General features: G+C 43.1%; 1 protein-coding gene across 4 annotated transcripts in view; it reads right to left on the bottom strand.

The window, feature by feature from the left end:
* Nucleotides 1–26,082, bottom strand: part of CDCA7L (cell division cycle associated 7 like) — a 38,626-nt gene extending 12,544 nt beyond the window's left edge. For 2 of the 4 annotated variants that reach the window (XM_058724855.1, XM_058724853.1), the window contains exon 1: nt 4,075–4,215. In XM_058724855.1, the coding sequence (XP_058580838.1) occupies nt 4,075–4,137 (63 nt within the window). In that variant the 5' untranslated portion in view covers nt 4,138–4,215. Of the gene's footprint in view, nt 1–4,074; nt 4,216–20,153; nt 20,258–25,693 lie in introns of those variants that run through there. The other 2 variants (XM_058724857.1, XM_058724856.1) reach the window with 2 other exon arrangements.
* Nucleotides 26,083–27,421: the final 1,339 nt, after the last annotated feature.

Genomic DNA, 27,421 nt, shown 5'->3' with positions numbered 1-27,421 from the left:
GGAAAAATTTACAGGGGGAAGGAGAAAGAAATGCCTATATCCAGAATTTTTTTAAGCTTAAATGTCTCCTATGAATTATTACGGGTAATTGGAGTGAGTGTGCTTGGAGCTAAATTACTTTGTTCCTTTGTTGATAGCTATGGTGCAGCTGCTTGAAAAAAAAAAAAAAAACAAACACAAAAGGGAAGTTTCTTTAAAGTGAAATTCAAATTGTGTTTAAAGAAGACCAAAGTCAACATTGCTACATACTGTGTGCAAGTTCATGCAGCTTCTCTCGGCTGGTTACCATGGATCGGGAAAGTGTGGGCTCAGGGTGGTGAAGCAACAGGCCTGGGTTTATTATCAAAAAGAATGGTGCCTAGCTGGCTCCAAGGAAACCCACCGTGAACCTGCCACCTCCAAGGATAGACAATATCCTGCTCACAGAGCCCTGAGCTGGCCTCTGCAGGCTGTGTTAGGGCAATGGGGTCTATGTGTACATTTATCATACACCCACAGTCCCTGCCTAGGGCCCAGAGAGAACAGGTCACATCCTAGAACAGCAAGTTTCAACCGTCTGGTCCTCTGGCTCTCTTTAGCTTTTGAGCTGGCCTCAGAGGGAAGTGGTCGGCCTGAGAGAAATCAATACCTTTGGTGATGAGTTCTAACAGAGAAAAACAACTTAGCCACAGTCCTAAACCAAGGCCTCTGCTTTTCTTCTCCTTATTCCACAAGATATTAAAAAAAAAACCCTGTTTTTTAAGGCGAGTCTGTATGAAGTAAAATATCCACTCCACATTCCGGCTGCAATCCTGGTTACAACCCTCACACAGCTCTTGGTTCTGCAGCATGTGATCCTTTATAATCTATACCAGGCAGTATGTTCTGCATCTTGGTCACCTGTGTTTATGTACCATGATCAGGCACGTAACAAAGTAACAGATGAGAAGAGGATCTAACAGAGTGCTTACATTTTTTATCTTGAAGCTCATGGGACACGAAGAAACAGACTGGAAAACGACGGGGGCCTGAACCAGTTAGACCAGCATCCCACCTCAATTCTAGCCAATGGGCGCTCATTCACCAACGGGGGCTGAACCCAGAGAACATGAGGGAAGGGCCAATACAAGTACGCAGTCCAAGCCAGGAAAGCTGGAAAGCATCGTTCAAACATTGCAGAGGTTACAATTTAGTGCGGGAGTGAGACAGATCCACAAGTAACCATGGTGAGGACCAGAGTTGTAAGGAAGATGCAACATGGCACACAGAAAGAAAGAAAACCCAGTAAAACTTCAGGAAGCAGCAGCATCTAGACTGGATCTGAACCGAGGTAGAGTCTAGAAAGCAGAGGACACGCAAGCAGAAGGCACAGCATGGACCAGCGTGTACAAAGGGCAGACCAGTGCACGATGAGGGCGTCCACGCAGTTTTGTGTCTACGGCACCACGGAGGGGCAGGGAGAGGGAAGAGGCTGAGAGGTGATGCTCCCAGGTTTGAAACACCCCAGCTCAGACATTTTTCAGATGTGGGCGCTCAGACAAGTCACTTCACTGCCCTGAGCTTCAGTTTCATCCCCTGTGAGATAGGGATAATAACAACACCCATGCTGTCCCAGGGAGGTACATGAATTAAATGCAATCTGTATGAAAAGCACACGGTCACGGGCCATCTAAGGCACACTGGCGACAGACTCGGCAGGGGTGGGCAGGACGGACAGGATGGGCAGGCTTGACGGCACAAAAGTAGCAGCAGTCACAGTATCAAAAGCAGCTGTTGTGGCTTTTTTGTTTTAAATTTTGAGTGGAGCGGACACAGAAGGCTACATTTACCTCTAGGTGTACAATATTATACATCATGCTAGGCTCACAAGTGTAGCTACCATCTGTCAGCATACAACTCCATTACAGTGTCACTGACTGTATTCCCTAAGCCGTGCCTTTTACTGCCCTGACTTATTAGCTCCAAAACTGGAAGCCTAGTTCTCCTTCTCCCCTTCACCCATTTTGCCCATCTCCCCAGTTCCCTCCTTGCTGACAACTTTGTTCTCTGTATTTATAGGTCTGATTTTGCTTTTTAATTTTTAGATGCCACCTGAGTGAAGTCATATGGAATCTGTCTTTCTCAGTCTGACTTATCTCACTTAGCATGATACACTCTAGGTCCATCCATGCTGTTGCAAAAGGCAACTATCTCATCCTTTTTACGGCTGCATAATATTCCATCATATACATTTTCAGCATCTTCTTTATCCATTCTTCTTCTGATGGACACTTAGGTTGCTTCCCTATCTCATCATCAGGAAAATGCAAATCAAAACCACAATGAGGTGTCACCATACACCTCTCAGAATGGCTAACACAAAAAGACAAGAACTCAACTGTTGGTGAGGATGTGGAACCCTCATGCGCTGTTGCTAGGAACACAAACTGTTGCGGCCACTGTGGAAAAACAGTATGGAGGTTCCTAAAAAAATTAAAAATAGAAATACCATATGATCCACTAATTCCACTACTGGATATTTACCCAAAGAAAATAAAAATGCTAATTTGAAAGCCTTATGTTTACTGCAGCATTATTTACTGTAGCCAAGATATGGAAGCTGCTTTGTTTCTTAATGCCTACAGCACTGCTGGGCTCTAGGCAAAGCCCATCACCCACACCCTGCACTGCTCAGAATGCTCCTCCTGGTGGATCTACAGGCTCTCCCCTCCCCCACTGCCTGACTGTGTTCAGATGGAGAGACTACTGGCTTCTGAATAAGGCCATGATCATGACCAGAGCTCAGTTCTGTAACTGAAGTAAAGGCTATGAGGACCCTGGGAGCCGAAGGGAGGAGAAAAGGGAAGGGATGAAGGACAGCAACATGGCAGAAGATTCAGAGACTCCTGCAAGGGAGCTGGGGAGATGGGAGAGGAGAAGGAGGGGTCAAGAACACCAAAGATAAGGATAGAAATGAGGAAGACAAAGGGACAACCAGGGAAGGGAAAATGGTGAGTGTGAGATCTCCCTTGATCAAGGCTAGTCCAACTGGCACTCAGGTTACATATGGGGCTGGAGAGAAGGCAAGTCATTGAGAACTTGGAGGTAATGGCTGAAAGCAGACCAACCCCTAGGTCACGAAAAGGAAGGGTCTAGACACAAAATCCTGAAGAACATCCACATATGGGGACAGGAAATAGAGATGACCACAAAGAATGAATGATGTGATAGAGAAGAAGAAACCTGGGGAGTGGAAGCAGGTGGCTGGTGGGTCAAATGCTACGGAGACATCAAGGAAAGTGAGGACCACAGACACCAGGGAGGCTAATGAACCCGAGAAAGACCAGCTCCCACAGAGGCCACAACACACACAGGCAGCCGAGTGACGAAGCAGGCACTGCCCCTGTGTAATTAACTGCTTCTCCTCCTGTACTTGCCCAGTTGAAGCAAGGCAGGTTTAATTTACAGCCTTTTAAGACAAGCTATGGTCCAGGGAGGATGAGGAATTTTGAGAGCCACAATGAACTCCGAAGTAAGTGCCACAGAAGGCTAGCTATTTTGACTGGCCATGCTGCTGCTAAGGCACAATATAAACCTCCAGGAATCTAACTCTCAGAGAAATGTAACTTGTGTCTGCCAGAGATCTAAGTAATTAAAGAAAGAATAACGTTCTCCCCAGCACGTCCAGGAGTGAGGTGCCGGAAGAACCACGCCGCAGGAGCACAGAAACACAAATGTCTCATGGTAACCACATGTTCCTGAACTGCAGTGTGGACTGCCGCTACGTGGACCCAGCCCTCTCCTGCCAGTCATGTGGGAGCACTCAGAATACAGCCTCAACACAGGCTGCAGCCCCGAGGTTGCAAAGAAAATGGCTCAGATGTGAGGCCCCTTTTATTAAAAAAAAAAAAAAAAAATTACTGTATACAGAAAGGACTTAAACAGTATAAGTGATGTAGGAATGCTCACCGGTTCTTGAAATATGAAGGCATAATGCTTCAAAAATACTCAACCATCAACTGCTATCACCAATCTCAGACCACACTCAAAAGAATACCCAAACCAAGATCCAGGCTTCCAGAAGGCCACACCTGTCAGAAAAGGAAGCATCCGTACCTGTTTCCCTGGCTCCAGAGAGTCAAAACTATCACAGCTCTCCTCTGATGAGAAGGTTTCCATGGGAACATCATCTTGGAAACCGACAAACTCTTCATCATCACTGGGGGCGTTAAAGATGTCAGCCACTTCTTTAGGGATCTGTTTTGGATTCAAAAAAGAAGAAGGATAAAACCAGCGGCTGGGTTCACTTAGGGAAATTTTCTAGAGAGGAGTAGGAATTAGCATCTCCTAGCTCTATCAATCTGCCATGGTCGCCCAGAAGACCCTAGTAACCCTGAGCAAAATGTGCTTCAGTTGATACCTCAAGGCAACAAAAGAAGAGGGGGAACGGAGAACAAAACTGTTCTTTTTCAAATTCTAGAGATCTATCCCATCTTACAGAGAATGTCAAGGCCACAGCTAGATAGATGCTGTTTTTGACCTCTTCACAAAAAAAAGAAGGAAACCATCATTGGTTTCTGAGAAACCACAATCTATTTGTCTCCTACACTGGATCTGTCTTTAAATGTCATCCATGTAAAAAACATTACGTAAGATAATTACTAAGCTCCTCTTTTCTTCATCTCCACCTATAGCTCTTGAATTTTTCTGTTCCTTTTGTCATCTGCTGATTCAGATGTGAAAATTCACACAACAAAGTAAGCAGATTTACTCCTTTTCTATATTCTCAAACAAGTACTTCTAGAGTTAATCCCAAGAGAATTTAAACTGTATTATGGGCAATTATCCCAAGAAAGGATGTTGTCAGCACACTTGATCTAACAAGTATGTATTTGCTGAGAGTTCCTGTTCGTATGTTGACTGCCTATTTGTTCCCAACTCGTGATTTTGAAAAAGTTCAAAGCCACAGGAAGGTGAAGGAACAGTACAAACATCTGTATATTCTTCACCTGGAGCCCCATTTGCTTGTTTTCTCTTTCAACAAACATCAGGTGGAACCATAGGCATTAGCTAGTATTTCACTGTTTGTGACCTAGAAAAACAGCCATTTCGCATGAGCCAACTCAATCCATGCATATTCAAAGTAAGTTGCAGAAAACATACTAATTCACCCTAAAATACTTTAGCACACATCTCCCGAGCATAAAAACATTCTCCTACACAGCCCCAAAACTACAATCACACCTAAATGATATTAATTCCATAATATCATTTACTACAAGTTCATATTTAAATATCTACAACTGTCGCCAAAATGTCTTTAGTAATTTTGGGGGGGGACAAAGGGGATCCATTCAACCAGATATCATGCATTGTCTTTGTTTTTTTAGGACACTGTTTTTCGTTGCTTTTCATAACACTGACATTATTTAAATAGCCTAGGACGACTGCCTTGTAGAATGTCATACATCCTGAGCTTATGTGATTGATTCCTGATATATTTAAGGTAAATACTGTTGACAATTCTACACAGATGCAATGCATAAAGAGGCACAAAAATATCAGGTTATCCCCTAATAATCAGTGGTTTTTTTTAACATAATTATAAAAATTTCCCAACATATTCTTAAGTAGGTAGAATGGTATAAGGAATACACACATGGACTCCCTAGCAATTATTTGCTCATGGCTCAATTTGATTCATCTGTAGCTCTACTCAAATGCCCTCCTTCCAAATCATTTTGAAGCAACGGCAGACATAGTATCATTTCACCCAGTATCATGGGCAAATACAGTCTGTGTTCTAGGTTCTGTTAACTCATTTTTGTAACTCACAGTTCATTTGTATCATGATTTGAATAGGGTCCAAATACACATCAGTAGGTCGCTTAATACTTTTCGCAGGTGTCCTTTTTTTCCTTTCGGTAACTTAGTTTTGAACAAACTGGGTCATCTGATCAACGAGTTTGCAAGAGTCTGGAAGGCTGAAGTTTTTGTCTGTTTGTTTGTTGCAGCTGCAAGATGATATTTACCAGACTCCCCTGTCCCTGTGGATTTCCTGTGATTTGGTAGTTGAAGTTATAAGCTCAGCAGATTCAAGTTCACTTCTTTCTGGGAAGATGATGACTATTTTGTAGGCATTGCTGCTGCTTTATTCAGAAAGCACAGCACGTCTGGCTGTCTGTTTTTTTAGTGGTGATGCTCTCTGATCAACAAGTGGGGGTAGGACGTGCCAGATTTCTCCTTAGCAAAAATACCTCTTCCCCTTTTTACTTAGTGAGAAATAAGTAGGGTGATAGTTGACATTCTGTGGATATCCTTCCCCTGATAACAATTCACTCAGTAGTTTCAGCAACCATTGATAAGTCTTACCTGAATCAATTACTACACACTAGGGGTTGCAAAATGGTCATTTTCAAATTTGATTCATCCTAAGATCTGGAACACAATATTCTGTTTCTTGCTGTCTCCCCCTCTTTCCCCTTCTCTCCCTCCCATGTAGATTCATGGAATTTTTTTTTATTCAACGTGTTATATAATCCATTACTGTCACCATTATTTCTGATGCTCAAATTGTCCTAAATTTGGCCACTGGGGGAGCTCCTTCAAGAGAGTTTCTATGTCCTTTTGACACAACCCTAATAGTCTGTGGGCACCTCTTTCCTTTGAGGCACAACCGGGCCAAGTGAGCCTTATACTTTCCCCACCCAGACCTCGGATCAGCCATTTCTCCAAGGTGCACTGGCATTTAGAAATCAGATCTGAGAACTCGGTGTGCTCCTTGCTAGTAAAGTATCACTGCTTCTAAGCTCTTTGCCAGGACAGAGCAAGGATATTTTAAATATCCTAAATCACATGCTCATAATGACACCTTGAACTCAAATCCAGTACAGCAACTCCCCCATTAGTATCTCCCTTCCCCCACAATGAAAACTCCAACTCTCAGGGCACCTGGGTGGCTCAGTTAAGCGTCCGACTCTTATTTTTGGCTCAGGTCATGATCTCTGGATTTGTGAGTTCGAGCCCCGTGCAGAGCCTGCTCAGGATTCTCCCTCTCTCTGCCCCTCCCTCGCTCATGTTCTCATTGTCTCTCTCAAAAATAAATAAATACTTAGAACTTTTTATTTAAAAAAAACCTCCAACTCTCAGTATTTCTCATATATGTATCCACTTGCTTTATCCACAACACACACAAAATAGTTTCCAACTTATACCACCAACAAACACCACTACCAACAATAACCACCAACGACAATCGAGTTTCAGATTTCTTTCCAGTCCTTTGGATCCTTGGCATATGGTCCCACTACCTACTAGACCTCTGCCCTGAGATAACCTGCCCGTCACTGAACTTGAGGATGCAAATGTACTTTACCTGTACTTCCCATTTCATCACATGAATATTAAAGAGGTGTCCTCAAGGCTTGAGATTTTCATAAAATAATACGTATTGCTACAAGACATTCTTATGTGAAACTGGCACTTAGAATTATTACAATAACTACGTCCGTGTGGAACCCTGAAATGGTCTCAGCATTCGGGCAGACACAGAAAGAGTTCTAGTAACAACAGCAAAACAAAAAACAAAACAAACAAAAAAAACACTGCCACATTTATGCTGAGAAGCTTCTCACAAAGCCTGACATGGTTCTTGGCAGAAAAATTAAAACTTTTCTTCAGGAGGTAAATTTAACAGTATTTGGCACCCTTATCTTTCTTTTCAAAGACACTTTTGTTAAGCCATCACAACCAATACACCAAAAAAAAACACTTGTAACTGGAGAAGCATAAAGTGTGTTAGATTTTAGGGAGTTCAGTCCCTAAAGTGGCAATGAGGGCTCATGACTGGTTTCAGTTATCTTCCGTTTGACTTACCACCGTTCTATGAATCAGAGAGCTCCACTGGCTCAGAAGCCTATTTTGTTGTTGTTGTTAAATTCATTTATTTTGAGAGAAAGCTGGGGAGGGGCACGGAGAAGGGGAGAGAGAGAATCTCAAGCAGACTCCTCACTCAACTCTGAGTCCAACACGGGACTAGATCCCAGGAACCAGGAGATCATGACCTGGGCCGAAACTACGAGTCAGATGCTTAACCAAGTAAGCCACCTAGGCGCCCCCAGAAGCCTGTTTTAACATAAAAGGTGAAAGAAGGAAGCGCACCCCATGTAATGATTTAACAGAAGCATCCGTAAGGAATGGAAAGGCTGGAAAGGCTGGCAATACGAGTAAATTTCTTCCGGCCACAACTGCATCAGCTCCGGGCTGTAGCGGCAGCACCCCCCAACCCTCGACCCCCGCCCCATGCAAAGCCTATGTCGGCCCAATTCCTCCCTCTTCATCTGGAACTTCTGCATCTGCTCCAGAGTTTTGAAGTTATTCTGGTATGCTGTATACCATTAGGGCGCTGTAATTACCAATTAGGAACAAAAGGAAAGAACACGCTTTCAAAAAAGCAAACACCAGTAGGCATTCTTGGGGCATTCAGGGCTCTGTTTCTTGCTCTAGGATTCAGTCACAAGCTCTAGGATTTAGCAAAACTCTTCATAAGATACTCGAGTGTCTTCAATAAGAAATGCTATTTAACAGACTCGACAAAGAAATCAAGACTTCTACGCAACGCACCTGATAAAAGGTTCAAGGGGACATCCTTCCGATGTGTGACCAGTTCAGCAATGTAACACGACATCAGGCCCAAGGACTGTCATCTTTCTGTGCAGCTCAGCAGCAATCCACTGACTGACAAGGATGCAGGGCACCCGGCACTCTCATAAGCGGGGGATGGAAATACCAAACGGTAGGGCCGCTTTGGAAAAAGAATTTAGCAGCTTCTTTTGAAATTAAACACTCTTAGCACATGATACAGCACTCCTGCTCCTAGGTGTTTACCCAAATGAGATGAAAACATAGGTTTGCAAAAAACTTGTAATCAGCAATTTTATTCCCAAACCCATAACAAATCCAAATCAGCTAGAAATGGATAAACAAAACAGGGGACAGAAATACCATGGAATACTGCCAGCAATAAAAAAAGAGTAAGTTACTGATAGACACCATATGGATAAACCTCAAATGCATTAGGCCCAGTGAAAAAGGCTATTGTCTGATTCCACTTATGTGACATTTTGGAAAAGGCAAAACTATAGAAACAGAACACAGATCAATGGCTGCCTGAGGCTAGAGGTCAGAGGAAACTTTTGAGAGACAATAAAATCAACTGTGGTAGTGATTACACAAAAATCCATAAAACTGAACAATAAAAACGATTAATTTCATTGTATATAAATTAAGCCTTAGTCAGAAAAAAGGAAGAAAATTATGTAGAAACAGTGTAGACCTACAGATTTCCTAGACTTGGATCCTAGCACATAGAACTAAGATTTGGTAAGAAGAACACCACACATCAATGGGGAAAAGATGATGTCAATCACTGATGATGGCAAAACTGCCTATCTGAGGAGAATAACCCGGTCCATTTTGCTTCTCTCTTGATACCACAAAGAAGAATACATGCAATGTGAACACACAGCTGGCCTCTGAATGGGGGAGACTTTAAGCACGCATGTTAAGCAGATCAAAATGGAAAAGAGGGCGCCTGGGTGGCTGTCTGTTGAGCATCCAACTCCTAATTTCAGCTCAGGTCATGATCCCAGGTCGTGGGTCCCAGAGCCCCACATCGGGCTCTGTGCTGAGAGTGGAGCCTACTTGGGATTCTCTCTCTCCCTCTGCCCCTCTCTCCTGCCTGTGTGCTCACTCTCTCTTTAAAATAAAAATATAAAGGGCACCTGGGTGGCTCAATCAGTTGGGCGTCCAACTCTGGCTCAGGTCATGATCTCACCATCCATGAGTTCTAGCCCCACATCGGGCTCTGTGCTGACAGCCTGGAGCCTGGAGCCTGCTTCAGATTCTGTTTCTCCCACTCTCTCTGCCTCTTCCCCACTCACACTCTGTCTCTCTCTCTCAAAAATAAAATTAAAACATAAACAGAAAGAAAAAAAAGGAAAAAAAAGAATATAAAAATAAATTTTAAAAACTGGAAAAGAGTAGGATCATGGACCACTTAACAGTTTTAAACTTCTAAAAAGAAAAATTTTGCAAAGGAAAAAAAGTTGGGAGAAAAGATGTGCCACAAGTAGACAAATTACTAATGTTACGGAGAAGCTCATACAAAATGGTATGTTCCAAGAGTCACACAGATAAAATAGGTAAAACAAAGAAAATCCACTAAAAAGGAACAGAGAAGAGGCTAAAAACGTTATTTTAAAAGTCTTCAACCTCCCTAAGTGATGAAAGCAACAGAAATTAAGTGTCCTTCTCAACCAGCAACTGTGTCATTTAAGGGCACCCTCAACGAGGGGGAGAGTACGCCTGGACAAACACCCTCACACAGAACTAAGGAGAGAACAAATGGGATTCAGGTTTCAAAACAGAAATGTGGTCATATACATCTAAAACAGGGTAGTTAAAAAAAAAAAAACACAAACATACATACATACAGTGAGATTCAAAGACTTCCAGAAAATACGGTTAAACTCAGAGTGACAGGAGTATATGAACTATTAACAGCTAAGAGGATCATAAAGTCAAGGATTACCAAAGTGTGATGAGATGTCATCCATCAGTTGGAGGACCTCCCCTCATTTCAAAAGGCAGCAAAGTTCAGCCTACTTACTAAAGGGCACACAACTTGTTAATACCCCTACAAAAGACATCCCAAGCAAATGCAATTTTTCAATAAAATAACTACGTATTAGTATTCAGTATTTAATTCAATCAAAACAACCTGAACTTAAGAGGACACCAAAAACAGGAGTAACAAAAGAAAAATAAACTGGTCAAGCTGGACTTTATCAAAACTAAAAACATCTATGTATCAAAGGATATTATTAAGAGTGTGAAAGGGAACCTACGGAATGGGGTAATAGCTGCAAATCATGCAAGCAGTAAGGCTCTAGCACTGAGAATAGATAAAGATCTCCTACAATGCAGCAACAAAAACCATCCAATCAAAAAATGTGTGGGGCACCTGGGTGGCTCAGCCAGTTAAGCAGCTGACTTCGGCTCAGGTCACGATCTCAGAGTTTGTGAGTTCAAGCCCCGTGTCGGGCTCTGCTCAGAGCCTGCTTGGGATTCTCTCTTTCTCTGCCCCTCCCCCACTCGTGCTTTCAAAATAAATAAAATAAACTTAAACAAAAAGACAAAGACAGAATACTGAAAGCAGCCAGAGAAAAGCAACTCATTACATATAAGGAGTCCTCCACAAGATAATCAGCTGATTGCTCAGCAGAAATCTTGAAGGCCAGGAGACAGTGGGATGATGTGTTTAAAGCACTGAAGGAAAAAACTTAGTTCTGTCAACTAAGAACTCTGTATCTGGCAAAAGTGTCCTTCAAAAATGAGGGAGAAATGAAGACATTACCAAATAAACAAAAGCTGAGGGAGTTCATTAGTACCAGACTTGCCTAACAAGAAAGCCTAAAGGGAGTCCTCTGAGATGAAATTAAAGGGAACCAGAGGGTAACTCAAAGCCATATGAAATATAAAGTTTTCAAGTAAAATATAAATACTGGTATTAATGTAAGTTCAATCTGTAACCCCACTTTTTCTTTTCTACAGTATAAAAATGCACCTATGAATCTGTTAGTGGTGCACAATGCATAAAGATGTAATCGGTGACATCAATAATAAAAGAGGGGGCAGAGCTGTATAGGAGTAGAGGTTTTGTATGCCAATGACAAATTGGTAGCAATCAAATTATTTTAATTAGAGAACGTTATATGTAACCCCTATGATAACACAGAGGAAAAAAAATCTATAGAATACACACAAAAGGAAATGAAAGGGGAATCAAAATACACCATTACAAAGAAATCAACAAAACACAAAAGTAGGCACTAACGGAGGAAACAAGGGGCAAAAAAGCTATTTAAAAAAAAAAGAGAACAAAAGAAAACAAAATGGTACAAGTCCTTCCCTATGAGTAACCACTTTAAATGCAAACAGATTAGGGAGACTGGATGGCTCAGTTGGTTAAGCATTCAACTCTTGATTTCAGCGCAGGTCATAATCTTGCCAATTCATGGGTTTGAGCCCCGCACTGGGCTCTGTGCTGACAGTGTGGAGCCTATCTGGGATTCTCTCTTTCACCCTCTCTCTGTCCATCCCCCACTCGCTCTCTAAGTAAATAAATAAACTTTTTAAAAAGGTTAAAAAAAAAATAAATGCAAACAGATTAGACTCTACAATCAAAAGACACAGGAAGGAAGAATTAAAAAACAAAACAAAACTGGTATCCAAATGTACACTATCTGTAAGAGACTCACTTCATGCCTAAAAAGACATTTAGGCTGAAAGGTGAAAGGACACAAAAGATATTCAATGCAAATAGTAACCCAAAGAGACAGGTAATGACTATTCCAGTGTCAGACAAAGTAGACATTAAGTCAAAAAATATTACAAGGGCATATTGTTAAAAAGATCAATTCACCAACAAGCCATAACAATTAAAAATATGCATGCACAAAACTTCAGAGCTCCAAAACATATGAAGCAAATGCTAACAGAAATGAAAGGAGAGACAGTTCTACAATAATAGTTGGAGACTTCAATACCCCAGTTTCAATAATGGATACAGTAAAACAGAAGATCAATAAGGAAATAGAGGAATTGAGCAATACGATAAACCAATTTGAGCTAACAGACATATATAGAACACTCCAACCAACACAGAATATACATTTTCCTCAAGGTCGCACAGAAAACTCCCCAGGACAGACCATATGTTAGGCCACAAAATAGGTCAGAATAAATTTAAAACATTTGAAATCATACAAACTGTCTTTGTTGATCAGAATGGAATAGAACCAGAAATCAGTAACAGAAGGAAGACTAGAACTCACAAATACGTAAAAATTAAACACCACACCCTTAAATAACCAATGAGTCACTCCAAAGAAGAAACAATCACAATGGAAGTTAGAAAACACTTTCAAACAAGTGAAAATGAAAACAAAATACACCAAAACTTACCGTCTACAGAGAAAGCAAAGCTAAAAGGGAAATTTAAAGCTGTAAACACTTATGTTAAAAAAGATCTCAAGCCAACAAACTAATTTTAATCTTTATTTATTTTTGAGAGAGATAGACAGCATGTGAGCAGGGGAAGAGCAGCGAGAGAGGGAGACAAAATCTGAAGCAGGCTCCAGGCTCTGAGCTGTCAGCACAGAGCCCAAGGTGGGGCTCGAACTCACAAACCGTGAGATCATGAGCTGAGCCACCCAGGTGCCCCACCAACAAACTAATTTTACACCAGAAAAGGAACTAGAAAAAAGTATAGCCAACTAAATCCAAAGATAAGAGAAGGCAGGAAATAATAAAGATTACAGCAGATACAAATACAGAATAGAAAACCAATAGAGAGAAATAGCCACAAAACCAAAAGCTGGTGTTCTGAAAATATCAAGATTGACAAACTTTTAGCTAGACCCACGATGAAAAAAAGATACAAATTACTGAAATAAAGTGGGGTTATTACTACCAATTTTACAGAAATAAAAAGGATAATAAAAGAGTCCTATGAACAACTGAATGCCAACAAACTAGGTTAGCTAGATAAAATGGACAGACTCCTAGAAACACACAACCTTCCAAGACTGATTCATGAATAGAAAATCTGAATAGACTTCTCACCACTAAGGATTTGAATTGGTAATCAAAAGCCCCCCAACAAAGTAAATCCCATGACCCAGATGGCTTCACTGGTGAATAAAATACTTAAAAGTTAAACACCAACCCTTCTCAAACTCTTCCAAAAAATTGGAGAGAGCACTTCTTTACTCATTCCATGAGGCCAGTATTACCCTCACAACAAAGCCAAAGACCCTACAAGAAAAGCACAAAGCAATACCCCTTGTGAATATCAATCCAAAAATCCTCAACAAAATACTAACAAGACTAATGCAGTAGCGTAGAAAAAAAAAAAAAAAAGGATTATACAAGATGACTGAGTGAGACATGTTTCTGGTGTGCAAGATGGTTCAACGTATAAAACCAGCCAATGTAATACACTATTATTAACATAATAAAAGAAAACAAAACACATGATCATCTCCACAGATGCAGAAAAAGCACGTGACATAATTCACCACCCTTTCAGGGTAAAACCAAACCAAACCAAAAAAATTAATCAACAAAGAATGTAAGGAAACTTGAACATAATAAAGGACATATATGGATAAACAGATACCATTATAATGATGAAAAACTGAAAGCTTTCCCTTAAGATCAGCAACAAGACAAGGATGCCCACTTTCACTACTTCTATTCAACATAGTATCTGAAGCTCTAGCCAGAGCTATTACACAAGAAATAAAAGGCATCCAAATTGGAAAAGCAGCAGTAAAATTATGTTCGCAGGTGACATAATCATATATACAGAAAAGCCTAAAGAGTCCATAAAACCCGTGGGCCCTATTAGCTAATTCAGTAATGGTGCAGGGTACAAAATCAACACACAAAAATCAGTTGCATTTCTACACACTAACAATGAACAATCTGAAAAGGAAATTAAAAAAACAATTCCATTTACCATAGCATAAAAAGAATGCAACACTTAGAATTACCTGAAGCAACAGGCAGAAGACTACACTGAAAACTACAGGGAAAAACATCACTGAGACAAATTAAAGAAGGCAGAAACAGATGAAAAAACATCACACATTCATGGACTGGAACACTTAATACTGTGAAGGTGACAATACTACCCAAGGCTATCTACGGATGCAATGCAGTTCTATCAAATCCCAGCAATATTTGTTTGCAGGAGAAAGCCCCTCCTAAAACTCATGTGGAATCTCAAGGGACTCGGAATAACCAAAACAAATCTTTAAAAAGAAGAACCAAAGGCCCCTAGTGGGCTCAGTCACTGGAGCATGCGACTCTTGATCTAGGGGTTGTAAATTAGAGCCCCACATTCAGTGTAGAGATTATTTAAAATCCTTAAAAAATACCTAACATACATACAAAAACAGAACCATGTTAGAGGACTTACACTTACTGATTTCAGTACTCACTACAAAGTTACACTTCTCCAAACAGTGTGGTCCCAGCATAAAGACAGTGCAATAGAACAGACAGCCCAGAAATAAACCTTCACATATATGGTGGTCAAATGATTTTTGACAAAGTACCAAGACTATTCAATGGAGAAAGGAGAATCTTCTCAAGGAATGATGCTGGGAAAACTGGATATCCACACCCAAAAGAATGAAGCTGGATCCCTATCTTAACACAACAACCTACAAAAAAAACCAAATGTGTCCAAGACCTAAAAAGTAGGAGCTAAAACTCTAAAACTTAGCAGGAAATATAAAGGAAAAGGTTCATGACATTGGACTTGGATTTCATGTATGTGACACCAAAGGTAGAGGCAACAACAGGAAAAAAAAAGTAGATAAACTGCACTTTGGCAAAATAAAAAACTTCTATACATCGAAAGACACTATCAAGAGATTGAGAAGGGTAACCTAAAGAATGGGAGAAAATATTTGCAAATCATGTATCTGATAAGGGATTAATATCCAGAATACAAAGAAAACTCCTATAGCTGAAAGACAACAGCCAAACCCAATTTAAAAGAGCAAAGGACTTAAAAAGATATTTCTCCAAAAACAAGCTGATGGCCAGGAAGCATGTGAAAAGATGCTTCAAAACACTAACCATTAGGGAAATACAAACCAAAACCACCATGAGATGCCACGTCACATCCATTAGGATGGCTGTTACTTGAAAAAAGCAGAAATTAAGTGTTGATATATACGTAGAGAAAGTGGAACTTATGTGCAATGTTGGTGAGGAGGTGAAGCAATGCAGCTTCTATGGCAAAAATATGGTAACTTTTCAAAACCTCCGACACTGAATTACCATATAACCCAGTAATCCCACTTTTGGTCTTTGTATGAAAAATAGTGAAATCAGAGACTCAAACAGTTATTTTATACCAATGTTTATAGTAGCATTAATCACAACAGCCAAATGGTGGAAACAGCCCAACCGTCACGGATGGGTGAATGAATAAACAAAATACGGTATACACATGCAAAGTATTATTACTCAGCCTTAAACAGGAATGAAATTCTGACATACAGCATGGATGAACTGAAAACATTATGTTGAGTGAAATAAGACCCAACAAGACAAGTATCTATGATTCCACTTACTTGTGGTACCTAGCATAGTCAAATTCATAGAGACAGAAAAGTAGAAAGGTTACCAATGGTGGTGGGACAAGGGAGAGGGTGAGAATGGGGAATCAGTGTTCAATGGACACAGAGTTTCAGTTTAGGATCATGAACAAGCTCTGGAGATGGACAGTGGTGATGGCTGTACAACAATGTGTTTCTGGCCAACGAATTATACACTTAAAAATGGCTGAAATAGTCAATGCCATGCTAATGCATACTTTACCACAATGAAATAATAGGCAAAAAAAAAAAAAAAATCACCAACATTATTTTGAAGAAAGAAATTACAAGTGAAGAGAAACTTACAGACACGTATGTGCGAGGGCTTAGAGGAGCCATCGGGTAACAGAGGAAATGGAGTTTTGGCAGAGGTCCCGGGAGGGAAGCAGCCAAACCACTTGGGAAGAGCTGGTTCATTTCCTTTTCCAGAAAAGTCAGCAGACTGGAAATATGAAGCCAATGTCAAGATTTCACTAGACTCTACAAGACCAGTTATCACACTGGACAAGTCTGCTCTCAAGTGTTTTTCAACAAGGTGCTACAGGCGTTCTGGACAGAATGACTATGGCTTCCACTGGGCTCTCCTGCCCACCACAGGGCACTTATACTGTCCCTGCACTCCAAACCCCTTAATACCAGGAGCACCCACCTCAGCCCGTTAAACTAACAATTGAAAAGAAGCCCAGGTATTTCTATTACCACGACAACCCCAGTTCACTCTGATGAACACCACAGAGCAAATCCAACAGCTAAGATAGGAGAGCCTTTGTGTGTCAGAACATGCCGGGTTACCAAGCAGTAAGAAACAATACGAAGTCTTAAAGGGTTGAAACAAAAAAAGGCTTCTCTCCTGTTGATGACACGTTCATCCCGGGAAAGCCAGGTGCACCATTCCACACTCTTCCGCACTGTCCTCACACGGGACCTGGGCTGACACAGCTACTGCTACCTGGAACGCTGGCAGATGCAGAAGCAGAGGGAAGGAGATGTGGCAAATGACGCACTGGCATTTAGAAAATTCCACCCAGAAGTGACACACAACCCTTCTCACATTTGATGGGCCAAAGCAGGTCAAATAGTCTTGCCTGTTAGGAGAGCCAGGAAAATGCATCCCTCTCCTTTATCCAGAAGGAAGGAACCTGATCAATTGTACAGAGCCCTGATGGCCTCCCAACTATGGCCGAGCAGCATTCTGTGAAGATGCTGGCTGGGTCCACGTTCGTTACCGAAAGTTACTAAAGGGTGTATTACTGCCCAGTGTATTACTCAAGAGCATGTCAGCACGGTATCATGCTAAGGAGTCCCATGAAGGGTGAGTCATGTACCGTAGGGTGAAACAATCTTCAAGCTGTTTCAATGTGGTGAGAGAAATAGGACTACCCGGGAAATAAGTCCAGGAGGGCAAATGACCCAGCGGTGAGGGGTACGGTCAGGAAGGACCACTGGTGGCAGCCCCCACAACTGCAGGGCAGAGTCAGCCTGAAGGCAGACCGACGGGGAAGCAAGAGCGTGGAGAACAGCCAGGCAGGAGGTGACTGCCTGGAGGAGGCAGGTGACCCCACACTCACTCCAAACAAGCAGGGAACAGACCCTGACAGTGACAGGGGCGTGGGGGAGGGATCTTCATCCCACAGCCCAGCCCTGAAAGCCTTAACACAGGGGTCCTCTTGACACACTTCGGCCCTGCTGGCAGAGTGGGAAGAGGAATGCGCCCAATCTTTGAGACGCGGCCTATGGGCTGCTGACACTACTTAGCTCCTGACCTTGTGCCACAGTGAATGCACACACTCCCTAGGAGCGCGTCCTTTCTGGTCCCAACCACAGCCGGGGAGGAAGAGGATACACTAGTAACAATGAAGGTTGGCCTGAGGACTAGGGGCTCTTTTCAGTGAGATGTTGAAGCTGGCCTTGCGGAAAAACAAAATGATGGAGGCTTTGTTTTAAGTCCATTAAGGGCAGGGTTTTGTAAGAGCCCCCCACCACAAGGCCCCCCACTGCCTTCAATTATTTTAATTAAAAAAATCCCCCAATAAAAAATGCCTGGGACCAACTGTCAGGAAAAAAAATAAAAGAGAGAATTAAGAATAAGCAGTAATTTTAAAGGCACTTTTATTTTTCTTAACTTTCCATTTTAAGCCAGTGCTAATGGAGAACAAAATAGAGGCATTAGACATTTTGCATTAAAAAAAATATATGCTTAGGCATTTATATCAGTATCAACTGAAGTGTTTTGTTTTGTTTTCCATTTAATTACCCTCCGAGTCATGGAGCTTTAAATAAAAAGATATTATGGGGTGGGGGAGCGGGCAGGGAGGTATCTTTTCTATTTCAGGATTTGTTACCGGTATGCTCTAAATTTTACACTCACCCTGCTTGTCAAACTCATGAACTCAGGGAGGGCTGGGAGGCTTTCACCACCACAGGTGGGGCAGGGGAAGGGAATTTTCTTCCTAGGAGAGTAATCTTAAATATCCTTTCCGTGTTAAAATAAATAAAAATAGGGGCGCCTGGGTGGCGCAGTCGGTTAAGCGGCCGACTTCAGCCAGGTCACCATCTCGCGTCTGTGAGTTCGAGCCCCGCGTCGGGCTCTGTGCTGACAGCTCGGAGCCTGGAGCCTGTTTCCAATTCTGTGTCTCCCTCTCTCTCTGCCCCTCCCCCGTTCATGCTCTGTGTCTCTCTGTCCCAAAAATAAATAAAAAACATTGAAGAAAAAAAAATGTTAAAAAAATAAATAAATAAAAATATATTATGGAGGGGTGCCTGAGTGGCTCAGTTAATTTCAGTTAATTTCGTGCGACTCTTGATTTCCACTCAGGTCACAATCTCATGGTTCAGGAGATGGAGCCCCGAGCTGAGCCCTGCGCTGACAGCACAGAGCCTGCTTGGGATCCTGTCTCCCTCTCTCTCTGCCCTTCCCCTGCTCATGTTCTCTCTCTCAAAATAAATAAGCTTTATATATATGTATATGGAACATAATGCAAAACAGGCCTAACTTAAAAATAAAACTGGGTAAAACTGAAGATGGATGAAAAAATCCCCTGCACAGACAAGGCTGGCTGCTATACCTCCAGGCCTCTGGGGCAGGCCTCTGGGCCTCTCCGCTTTTAGTGCAACAGAAACATTTGAGAAGCCCTGCTAAAGGACGTTCCAGTCTGTCATAACGCTTACTTCCACTCCCTACACAGTGGCAGCTCTAAACCATCAGGGTTTTTTGTTGTTTTTTTTTTTGTACAATTCAACAAATATTTAACCCCTGCTATATGCCAGACCCTTCACACATCAGGGTAATTACCATTTCGGCCTGCCACGTGATGCAGGGTTAGCAGCCACTACCGGGGGGTAAATCCTAAGGCCCTCCTGACAGAGGAAGAGGCCTGCCACGCCAGGCTCTGTGCCAAAAGACCTGGACGCCAGAGCTCAATCATAACTGCAAGCCACTCTCTAAGTACATAGGACCCTCCTGCAGCAGAGGTTTAAAGATGGGGGGCTGCCCACACAGCTGTGCGGCTGCTATGGAGGGCCTGGGGTCTGGGGGAAGGGATCCCTGGACTACACCCAGTGCTGAGGACATCACTACGACCAGCGGGGCACAAGACACCTGGGAAGTTATCACCCACACACCTGGGTGGCTATTTTTAAACATTTTAAGTGACATAAAGTGCATATACCTTAAGTGTACCGTCTGGTAAAGTTTTACAAACTGCACCCAGTTTGTATGGGTGCAGCCAGATCCAGAAATACATTTTTCTTAGCTCTTAGAAACCCCTTATTATGGAGCCACTGTTTTTACCTTTGGACATCCAACCTTCAGTAAACACTTTCAGACACCTAGGAGAGGATTTATAACTGAAATAAACAAAACAAAAGAGGGCAACTCTTTTTAAAAATGGTCCGGTGCCACAGAGGCAAGGGGCTCAGAGCAGGGTATCCCTGTCCTTCCACATCAACATGACTGACCTGCACAAACTCCAGCATAGCCCAGTCCACAGGCACTGAGGCGGTCATCCATTAGCACATTCTCGGATCTTCTTGGTTTCCTAGGTGGTGAGGAACAGACCTCTACCACTACTGTCTGCAGTCTCCCAAACTAAAAACATAGGGGAGGTGCTCTACATTCAGGAAGAAAACAATGTTTCCATCTAATTATCATGAGCCCTGGTTCCAACCTGAGCAAACACACTGGCTTTCTCTTGGCTAGTAATAAAGGGGGCAATGCCTTAGGAAAACTTGTTGGAAACTCCCATCCACTGCAAATCAGGCACATTCCTTTCAGGAGGCAATAAGTACATGATAAAGAAACGGTAATTAAAAACAGCATGGGGGCACCTCGGTGGCCCAGTCAGTTAAGCCTCCATGGGCTCAGGTCAGGATTGCACAGTTTTTGAGTTGGAGCCCCACTTCCAGCTCTGTGCTGACAGCTCAGAGCCTGGAGCCTGTTTGATTCTGTCTCCCTCTCTCTCTGCCCCTCCCCCATTTGCACTCTGTCTCTCTCAACAACAAACATTTAAAAAAAAAAAAAAAAAAGAAAGAAAGAAAGAAAGAAAAAAAAACCAGCATGGACTCAGGCTCCTGGGTGGCCCAGCTGGTTGAGCATCTGACTTCACTCAGGTCATGTTGTTCCTGTTCGTGGATTTGAGCCCCACTTCAGGCTTTGTGTGGATGGTGTGGAGCCTGCTTGGGATTCTCTCTCTCCTCTCTCTGCCCCTCCCCCACTCATGCTTTCTTGCTTTCAAAATAAATAAAACTAAAAAAAAAACAAAAACACAACAACAGCGTGGACTCTAACACAGGCTTAGGTATGCTATTGCAAAGTTTCTTCTTTTAATAAAGAAAAATTTTTCAACAGAAAAATACATAAAATACACACTTCAATGAAACACTGCAGTCATTAAAAATGAAAACTGCAAAGACCTCCAAGCTCCCCAGAAATAGCACGGACAGTGCTAAAGAAAGCAGAATTTAAATGGCAATCATACTACAAAATTAGGCAAAAATGGTGACTAAACACAGGCAAACACCAGATGGGAAATATCTAGAAAAATTACACCCAGAGAATAGGAAAGGTAGAACAGTAGTTCCAAGTTTGTTTTTATTTCAGCTTTTATGAACATGTTATTACTTGTACAAAAATTCATCTAAGTACCACTCCTATATAAGAGCTTTGTGGATCTTACTCATATTCCCACGTTTTTACACACTATACCTAAAGAATCTGGTCCAAAGCCTAATCTGGCCAGCTGCTAAAAAAGAACCAGACCCATGGCCTGGGTGACTCAGTGGGTTAAACATCTGACTCTTGATTTTGGTTCAGGGCATGATCTCGTGGTTGGGAGTTGAAACCCACATCAGGCTCCACACTGCTGACAGTGCAGGGGGCCTGCCTGGGATTCTCTCTCTCTCCATCTCTCTCTCTCTCTGCCTCTGTCTCTCAAAATAAATAAATAAACTTAAAAAAAGAAAAGAAAAAGAAGAACCAGAGCAGCTGCTAATGCCCCACCCCTTGGAGTTAAAGGGAAGAGCAAAGGAATGAGAAAACTCAAAAGTGCTCACCACCCCTCATATTTACACAATACATTATACTTAGCACATCCTTGAGTAACTCAATGGCACTGTAAGCTGGACAAAGATGTCTATCCTCATAACATTATTTCAGTGAAAGCTGTGTCACTTGCCAAGATGGATCTCGGGAGTCCAGTGGCAAGAGTGAGGACAGAATCCAGCCTCCTGCCTGGCTGGGTTGCCCAGAGCAAATCACTCCAGTTCCCCGTATCTTTAAAATCCAGATAATACAAGCCACTTCACCGAACTTCAGTGAAGATTCAATCTGATAAAAGGCAATGATAGTTTCCAAGGGGGGAGTGGAGGTGGGAAAGGGTGACGCCTAAGGTCTTCTCCCATCCCCAACACCAAGGCCCTGAAGCCAGCTGAGTTCTGACAAAGGCAGAAGAGTCCAGGAGTTCCAGAGCGACCTTGGCACTAAACACATAATAAGTGCTCAAAGAATATCGGATAGGACTAACCCAGCCAGGGAGCCTTCTGTCATCAGTTGATGATTAGGAAGAAAACAAGTCATGAGCTACCTGAACACAAACCCTGGCCCCCAACTGTGAGACTCTACAATGTTTTGCACCGCATACAGATGGTGCATTTAGCACTGTTAAAGACAAAGTATTCTGCGCATTAACTTCAGCTATACTTCAAATATGTTTCTGCACGGTCCTGTTTAAAAACATTCAAAAGGAGAACTGATGGTTACCAGAGGGGAGATGGGGGAGGGATAGGTGAAACAGGTGAAGGGGATTAGTATACTTATCATGAGCGCTGAATAATGTACAGAATTGTTGAATCATAATCCTGTACATATGAAATGAATATAACGCTGTATGTTAACTATAGTGGAATTAATAAAAACTTAAAAAATAAAATAAATTCAGAAACCACTGCTTTCCAAGAAGAAAAGAAAATGGTCCTACTGATATTTTCTTCTCTCTAGCCCTCCTCCACCAGCGTGTATCAGTTCCACTTTGGTGAATAAATCTAGATCTTTGGAAAAACCAAATTCTATCTTAGAGATAAAAAATTCTAAACTGTAGGTCAGAGAAAGTGCTGAAGAGTAAAACAGAAGTCTCAAGAACAGTTTAAGATGAACATGTCTAGACTATTCTATTTGAATGGCTTTACTGACCTTTTTCATTAATTTACGATCATATTCACTGTTTTAAGTCACAGAATTATCTCATGGATTTCTGCTCTTTGTACCTGACCAGATCAGAATGGCTGTGATCGCTGACATTTCTCCTCATCAATGAGAATTCCGTTCTACAGATGGGATGGTCAGAAGTACATCAAAACAAACAAACAAAAAACAAGTGGCCTTTTTAAATATGGGACTATTAAAACGGCCAATCGTTATGGGGTCCTTCCAAGAAGTCACAACAATCCCTCTCTGTGAGCAGCTTCTGAAGCTCTGGGCACACATGTTGAGTCAGAGAATCCTAAGGCTACACTTTGTAGCTATGAGGTCAATACCAGAGAAATTCCTCTTTACCCCTTCCACAGCATGCATGACTTGGAGACTATCTAGCTCCGTTTCCTTCTCCAAGAGTCCAACCTGTACCCTAGAGCAAGAAGAGAGTAAAAGGACAACACTGACATTCACAACCTCCTGGTTCTTCTGCTAGGAAGCTTCGGCAGTCCCAGCCTGCAGCTCCTGTTTGAGCTGCACTCCAGAGGGCTCTCAGGAAGGGACCACACCCTTGCCTTTACTGGGGCACTACTCCTGTCATTCAACATAAAAACATAAAGACCCAGTGATAGGCCCAATCAGGACTTCAGCCATAGGAGGTGTGGTCCCCGTCAGAGAACATCAAATCTAACCCAGTGGTGAGGTTGCCAAAAAAGAAGAAAGTAGAAGGGAGTTCAGTTTAAATCAATGTCTTAGAACATCAGGCCGTAAGCGGCTTTGCTGGAACCCCTTCCAGCTCTGCCCTTTCCAAGGGATGGAAATTATATTTACTGTGTATGTGAGACTACAAGCCACTGCACACTGTGCTCTAATGCCACGTCAGACAGTTCATCACACTGCTTTATTCATAAGGCTGGGGGACAGGGTAGAGCTACTCGAATTTAGTACCTTGCTGTGCCTGAAATGTTCATTAAGTGCTCTCACCTACAGTCACCTGCCCACCCTATAGAACTTCCCCACTAACTTAAAGAGACTATAATCTGCTCATGTTTAAATTATGATGAACAGGAACATTTCAACTGGAAAAATCGTCACACATATTAGTTTGTGATGCCAATTAGGTCTTTAGGAAAGAAAAAAAAAAAAAAAACCTGATCATCTTACATAAAGTAATTTGCCCTAATTGGTACGTAATAGGTCAGATTATAATTTGTGGATTACCCCCACCTGGTAAATATTTAACATTTTAGAGCTACCAAAAATTAGTCTCATTATTTGACAATAAAATGTTCACTTCCAAATGCATCTAAGTTGTGGGAGTGTAGTCAAGGCAGAACAACAGGTTTCCATAATCCTATATTATCAAGATCCATTTTCTAATGAAATTCACCTAGGGCTCAAGGCTCCTTCCAGAAAGGGTGAGATCCTAGAGAAAGTAAAGCCTCCTAGAAGCACAAGAGACTAATTATATCATCAAGGCCAGTGGAAAATAAAACAAAAGCAAAAAACTAACCTTATCTCAGTCCTTCTTACTCTTGAGGTCTGTCCTTTCCTTACTTTTAATACCTCCCCTCACTGGGGAAATTTAAAAATAATACCCTCTCATAAACAACATTTTTTTTTCTCAAATGTCTACTTGCAGGAAACCTTGCAGACATCACTAAATGGCCAAAGGGACCAACCATTAGTGGCTCTGCCTCTAATTTGCGCCAGGACTCAGGCAGGTGACAGCAGCCTGCGCTCAGGCACCACTGACTGCTCGGGCAGCCTGGGCGCTGCTGGGTCGCTTCAGTCTCCCAATGCCAAGGCCTGGAGCCCCGCCTCTCTCTCTCTCTCTCTCTCTCCAAGGCCCAGCACCCAGGTAAAGAGGTAAAATAACACCAGTCTAAGGTAAAGTGGAAATGGTGAGTCAAAGGCACTCACAAAACAAACAAAAAACCGTTACACAAAGCCTCCCCCAACTCTCACAAGCTGCTTCCTTCCCTTTCTAGAAGTTTTATTTTTAGTTCATTTCAAAAAAGTTGGCATTACTTACCTCTGAAAATACTAGGTATGTTCGTTACTAGAAAGGGAAAGCTCTTAAGAAGTAAAACAGGAAACTGAAGCCACTTCCCACCACCCAGAGAAACATTTGGGGGTACTCTCAAGTGTGTTAATGGAGATTTTTAAAACCTAGTTAGGACCATACTTCATAACTGGGTCCTGCTGTTTACGCTTTGTGATCTTGGGGCTTTTTGTTTTTTAACTTGGCCTCATGACGTTGCCATTTCCCCTTCCAAGTGGTTACGAATTATTCCCTGAAAACAGTTACTAAAGTTCTAGAACAAATACAAGAGCAATTCCTTGTAAATTACACTCCATTATCCGAGTTGAACAGGACCCTCGACTGTTTTCTACAAAACTCACTTGCCTGAAACTTCCTTATTTCTGTGCCAATTCCCGGAGAAAGTGGGAGGCGCGCACCAGAAAGCGCCCCGCACACCCCTCTCCACCCCCGCCTGCACCTCCCTCGAAACGTGTCCACTCCTCAGGCTCTCGGCCCCAGCGGCCCGGCCTGCGACCCCCGGGCACCCACCCGGGAGGGAGGCGAGCGGCACGCGCGGGGACGCCCAGCCTCTCCAGTCCTGGCGGCACAGCGACGACCCCCTGCGCACACCTGCACTGCGCGCCCGCTCCGGCGTTCGCGGGGCTAGGCTGGCCAGATCCACAACGCGGTGGCCCAGGGCCACGTTTCCACCCCGAGGCGGGGAGGAGAGCCGAGAGCAAACGGCAGGCAGGCCGTGATGCGTCCGCGTAGCGGCGGGACCCTCACCTGTGAGCGAGACGCCAGCTCCATCCTTCCCACGCGGGCTGCAGCCTCCTGCTACCACGCGGCCGCGGGAACCTGGCTCGCCACGGGCCGGTCGCCAGCAGAACACCCGCGGCCGCGCAGCCCGCGCGCTGCGCCGGGAGCTCCGGCGGGCTCGGGGAGGGGCGCACTCGGCGCCCGGGACGGGGGAGCTCGCCGCGCCTCCCACCCGGCGCCGCCGCGCTGGGCTGCGAGGCTCGAGTCTCGGACCAAACTTTCGCGACCGGTGAACTTCGCTTCGGCCGCGGCGTGAGAGGAGGCAGCAGACGGGCGCGGCCCCGGGCGGCTGCGGGTGCGGGGGCGCCGGGCTCCCCCCTGCAGCGGCGGGAGGGAGTGGAGCCGTCCGGCCGGGTTTCGCGCGGGAGAAATGAGGGGGCAGTCCCGGCGCAGCCTCCAGCTGGCACGCCCGGCTACGCGCGCCGGATATTTGCACGGCTTATTCCAGGTCCTGCCCTGGAGCACATGCCTCTGTTGCAATCCGTGTCTCTGCTCCAGAAAAGCATTGTAGAGCTACTTCAGAGCTGGTTTTGTTTCGCTGTTGCAAAGGGGCGGGGTTCCGCCGCCTCCCCAAACATTTTCTACAGGGTTCACTTTGCAAACCAGGCATTCCGGGTTGGGGAGCTGCAAAATCCCCTGGAACTTTAGACAGCCTTTGCTACACCATTGTACACGTAGGCCTATAGCCCCACTAGAGATTTCTAGAGGTTAGAAAGCTGATTAACGAATACTGGCCGAGCACGTAGTATGTGTCAGGCACTGTATTAGACCTGGCAACACAAGATTGCACAAAAAACAGGTCCCTGCTCTGTCGGAGCTTCGGGAGCCAGCCACGGGCATGACGACATAAATGCAATATTCATCCAGGTAAGTGTAACAGTAATGTCACAATTAATTTGATTAATAATTTAACAATTCAAATATCATCGATAATGGTAATAATAAATTCAATTATAATGATGCAAATAAAAGTAAATGTGGAGCTATGATAGATCCCAGGAAGGAAAAGGTAAGTGGTACTACGGTGGTTTAAAACAGGGAGACTTAATTTGGCACAGGTCAGGGAAGAATTCTTAAAGTTTAGGTATGAAGAGTGAAGAAGTAAGTGGGTGGAGATTGTGGAAGGCTTAAAGTAGGTATTGGGGGAGGGTGATGCATGAAGTTGTCCTCAAATCCTAGCAGGGTTGCTGGGCAGTATTGAGAACCAGTTTAGCACTGTGGTCTTGAGTTCACAGTGGAACACTCTATGCGTGAGACCTTCTGAAGCCCTTCTTGGCTGCTTGGGAATCTGACATTCATCTTTTCTTGGTTGAAGCAGGGAATGAAGTTGGTCAAACATTGCTAAAGCTTGGGGAGAAAACATCTGGGAACTGCCCCCTTTTTCCTACTTTCACTGGTTCAGCAAACATGTCTTATGTGCTCTCCATGTTCCAGACTGTGGGGGAAGAAAGACCAATAAAATCTGGTCTGATTTTTTTAAAAAGTTTTGTTTTCTATTTATTGGGTAAGCTATTCATTATAGCCACTTTCATTTTTATTATGCCCTATCTCCTTAAATCTTCCCAATATTCTTCCAGATTCTTGTTATCCACATTTTTAAATAAGGAGACAGAATCTAAGAAGATACATTAGGGGAAAGGTCCCTGTCACCCTGCTAGTAAATAACAACTGCAGACTGCCAAACTGAAAACCATT

This window comes from Neofelis nebulosa, chromosome 4, assembly GCF_028018385.1.
Source record: "Neofelis nebulosa isolate mNeoNeb1 chromosome 4, mNeoNeb1.pri, whole genome shotgun sequence".
Classification (NCBI taxonomy): Eukaryota; Metazoa; Chordata; class Mammalia; order Carnivora; family Felidae; genus Neofelis; species Neofelis nebulosa.
This window is presented reverse-complemented; position numbering and strand designations above follow the sequence as displayed.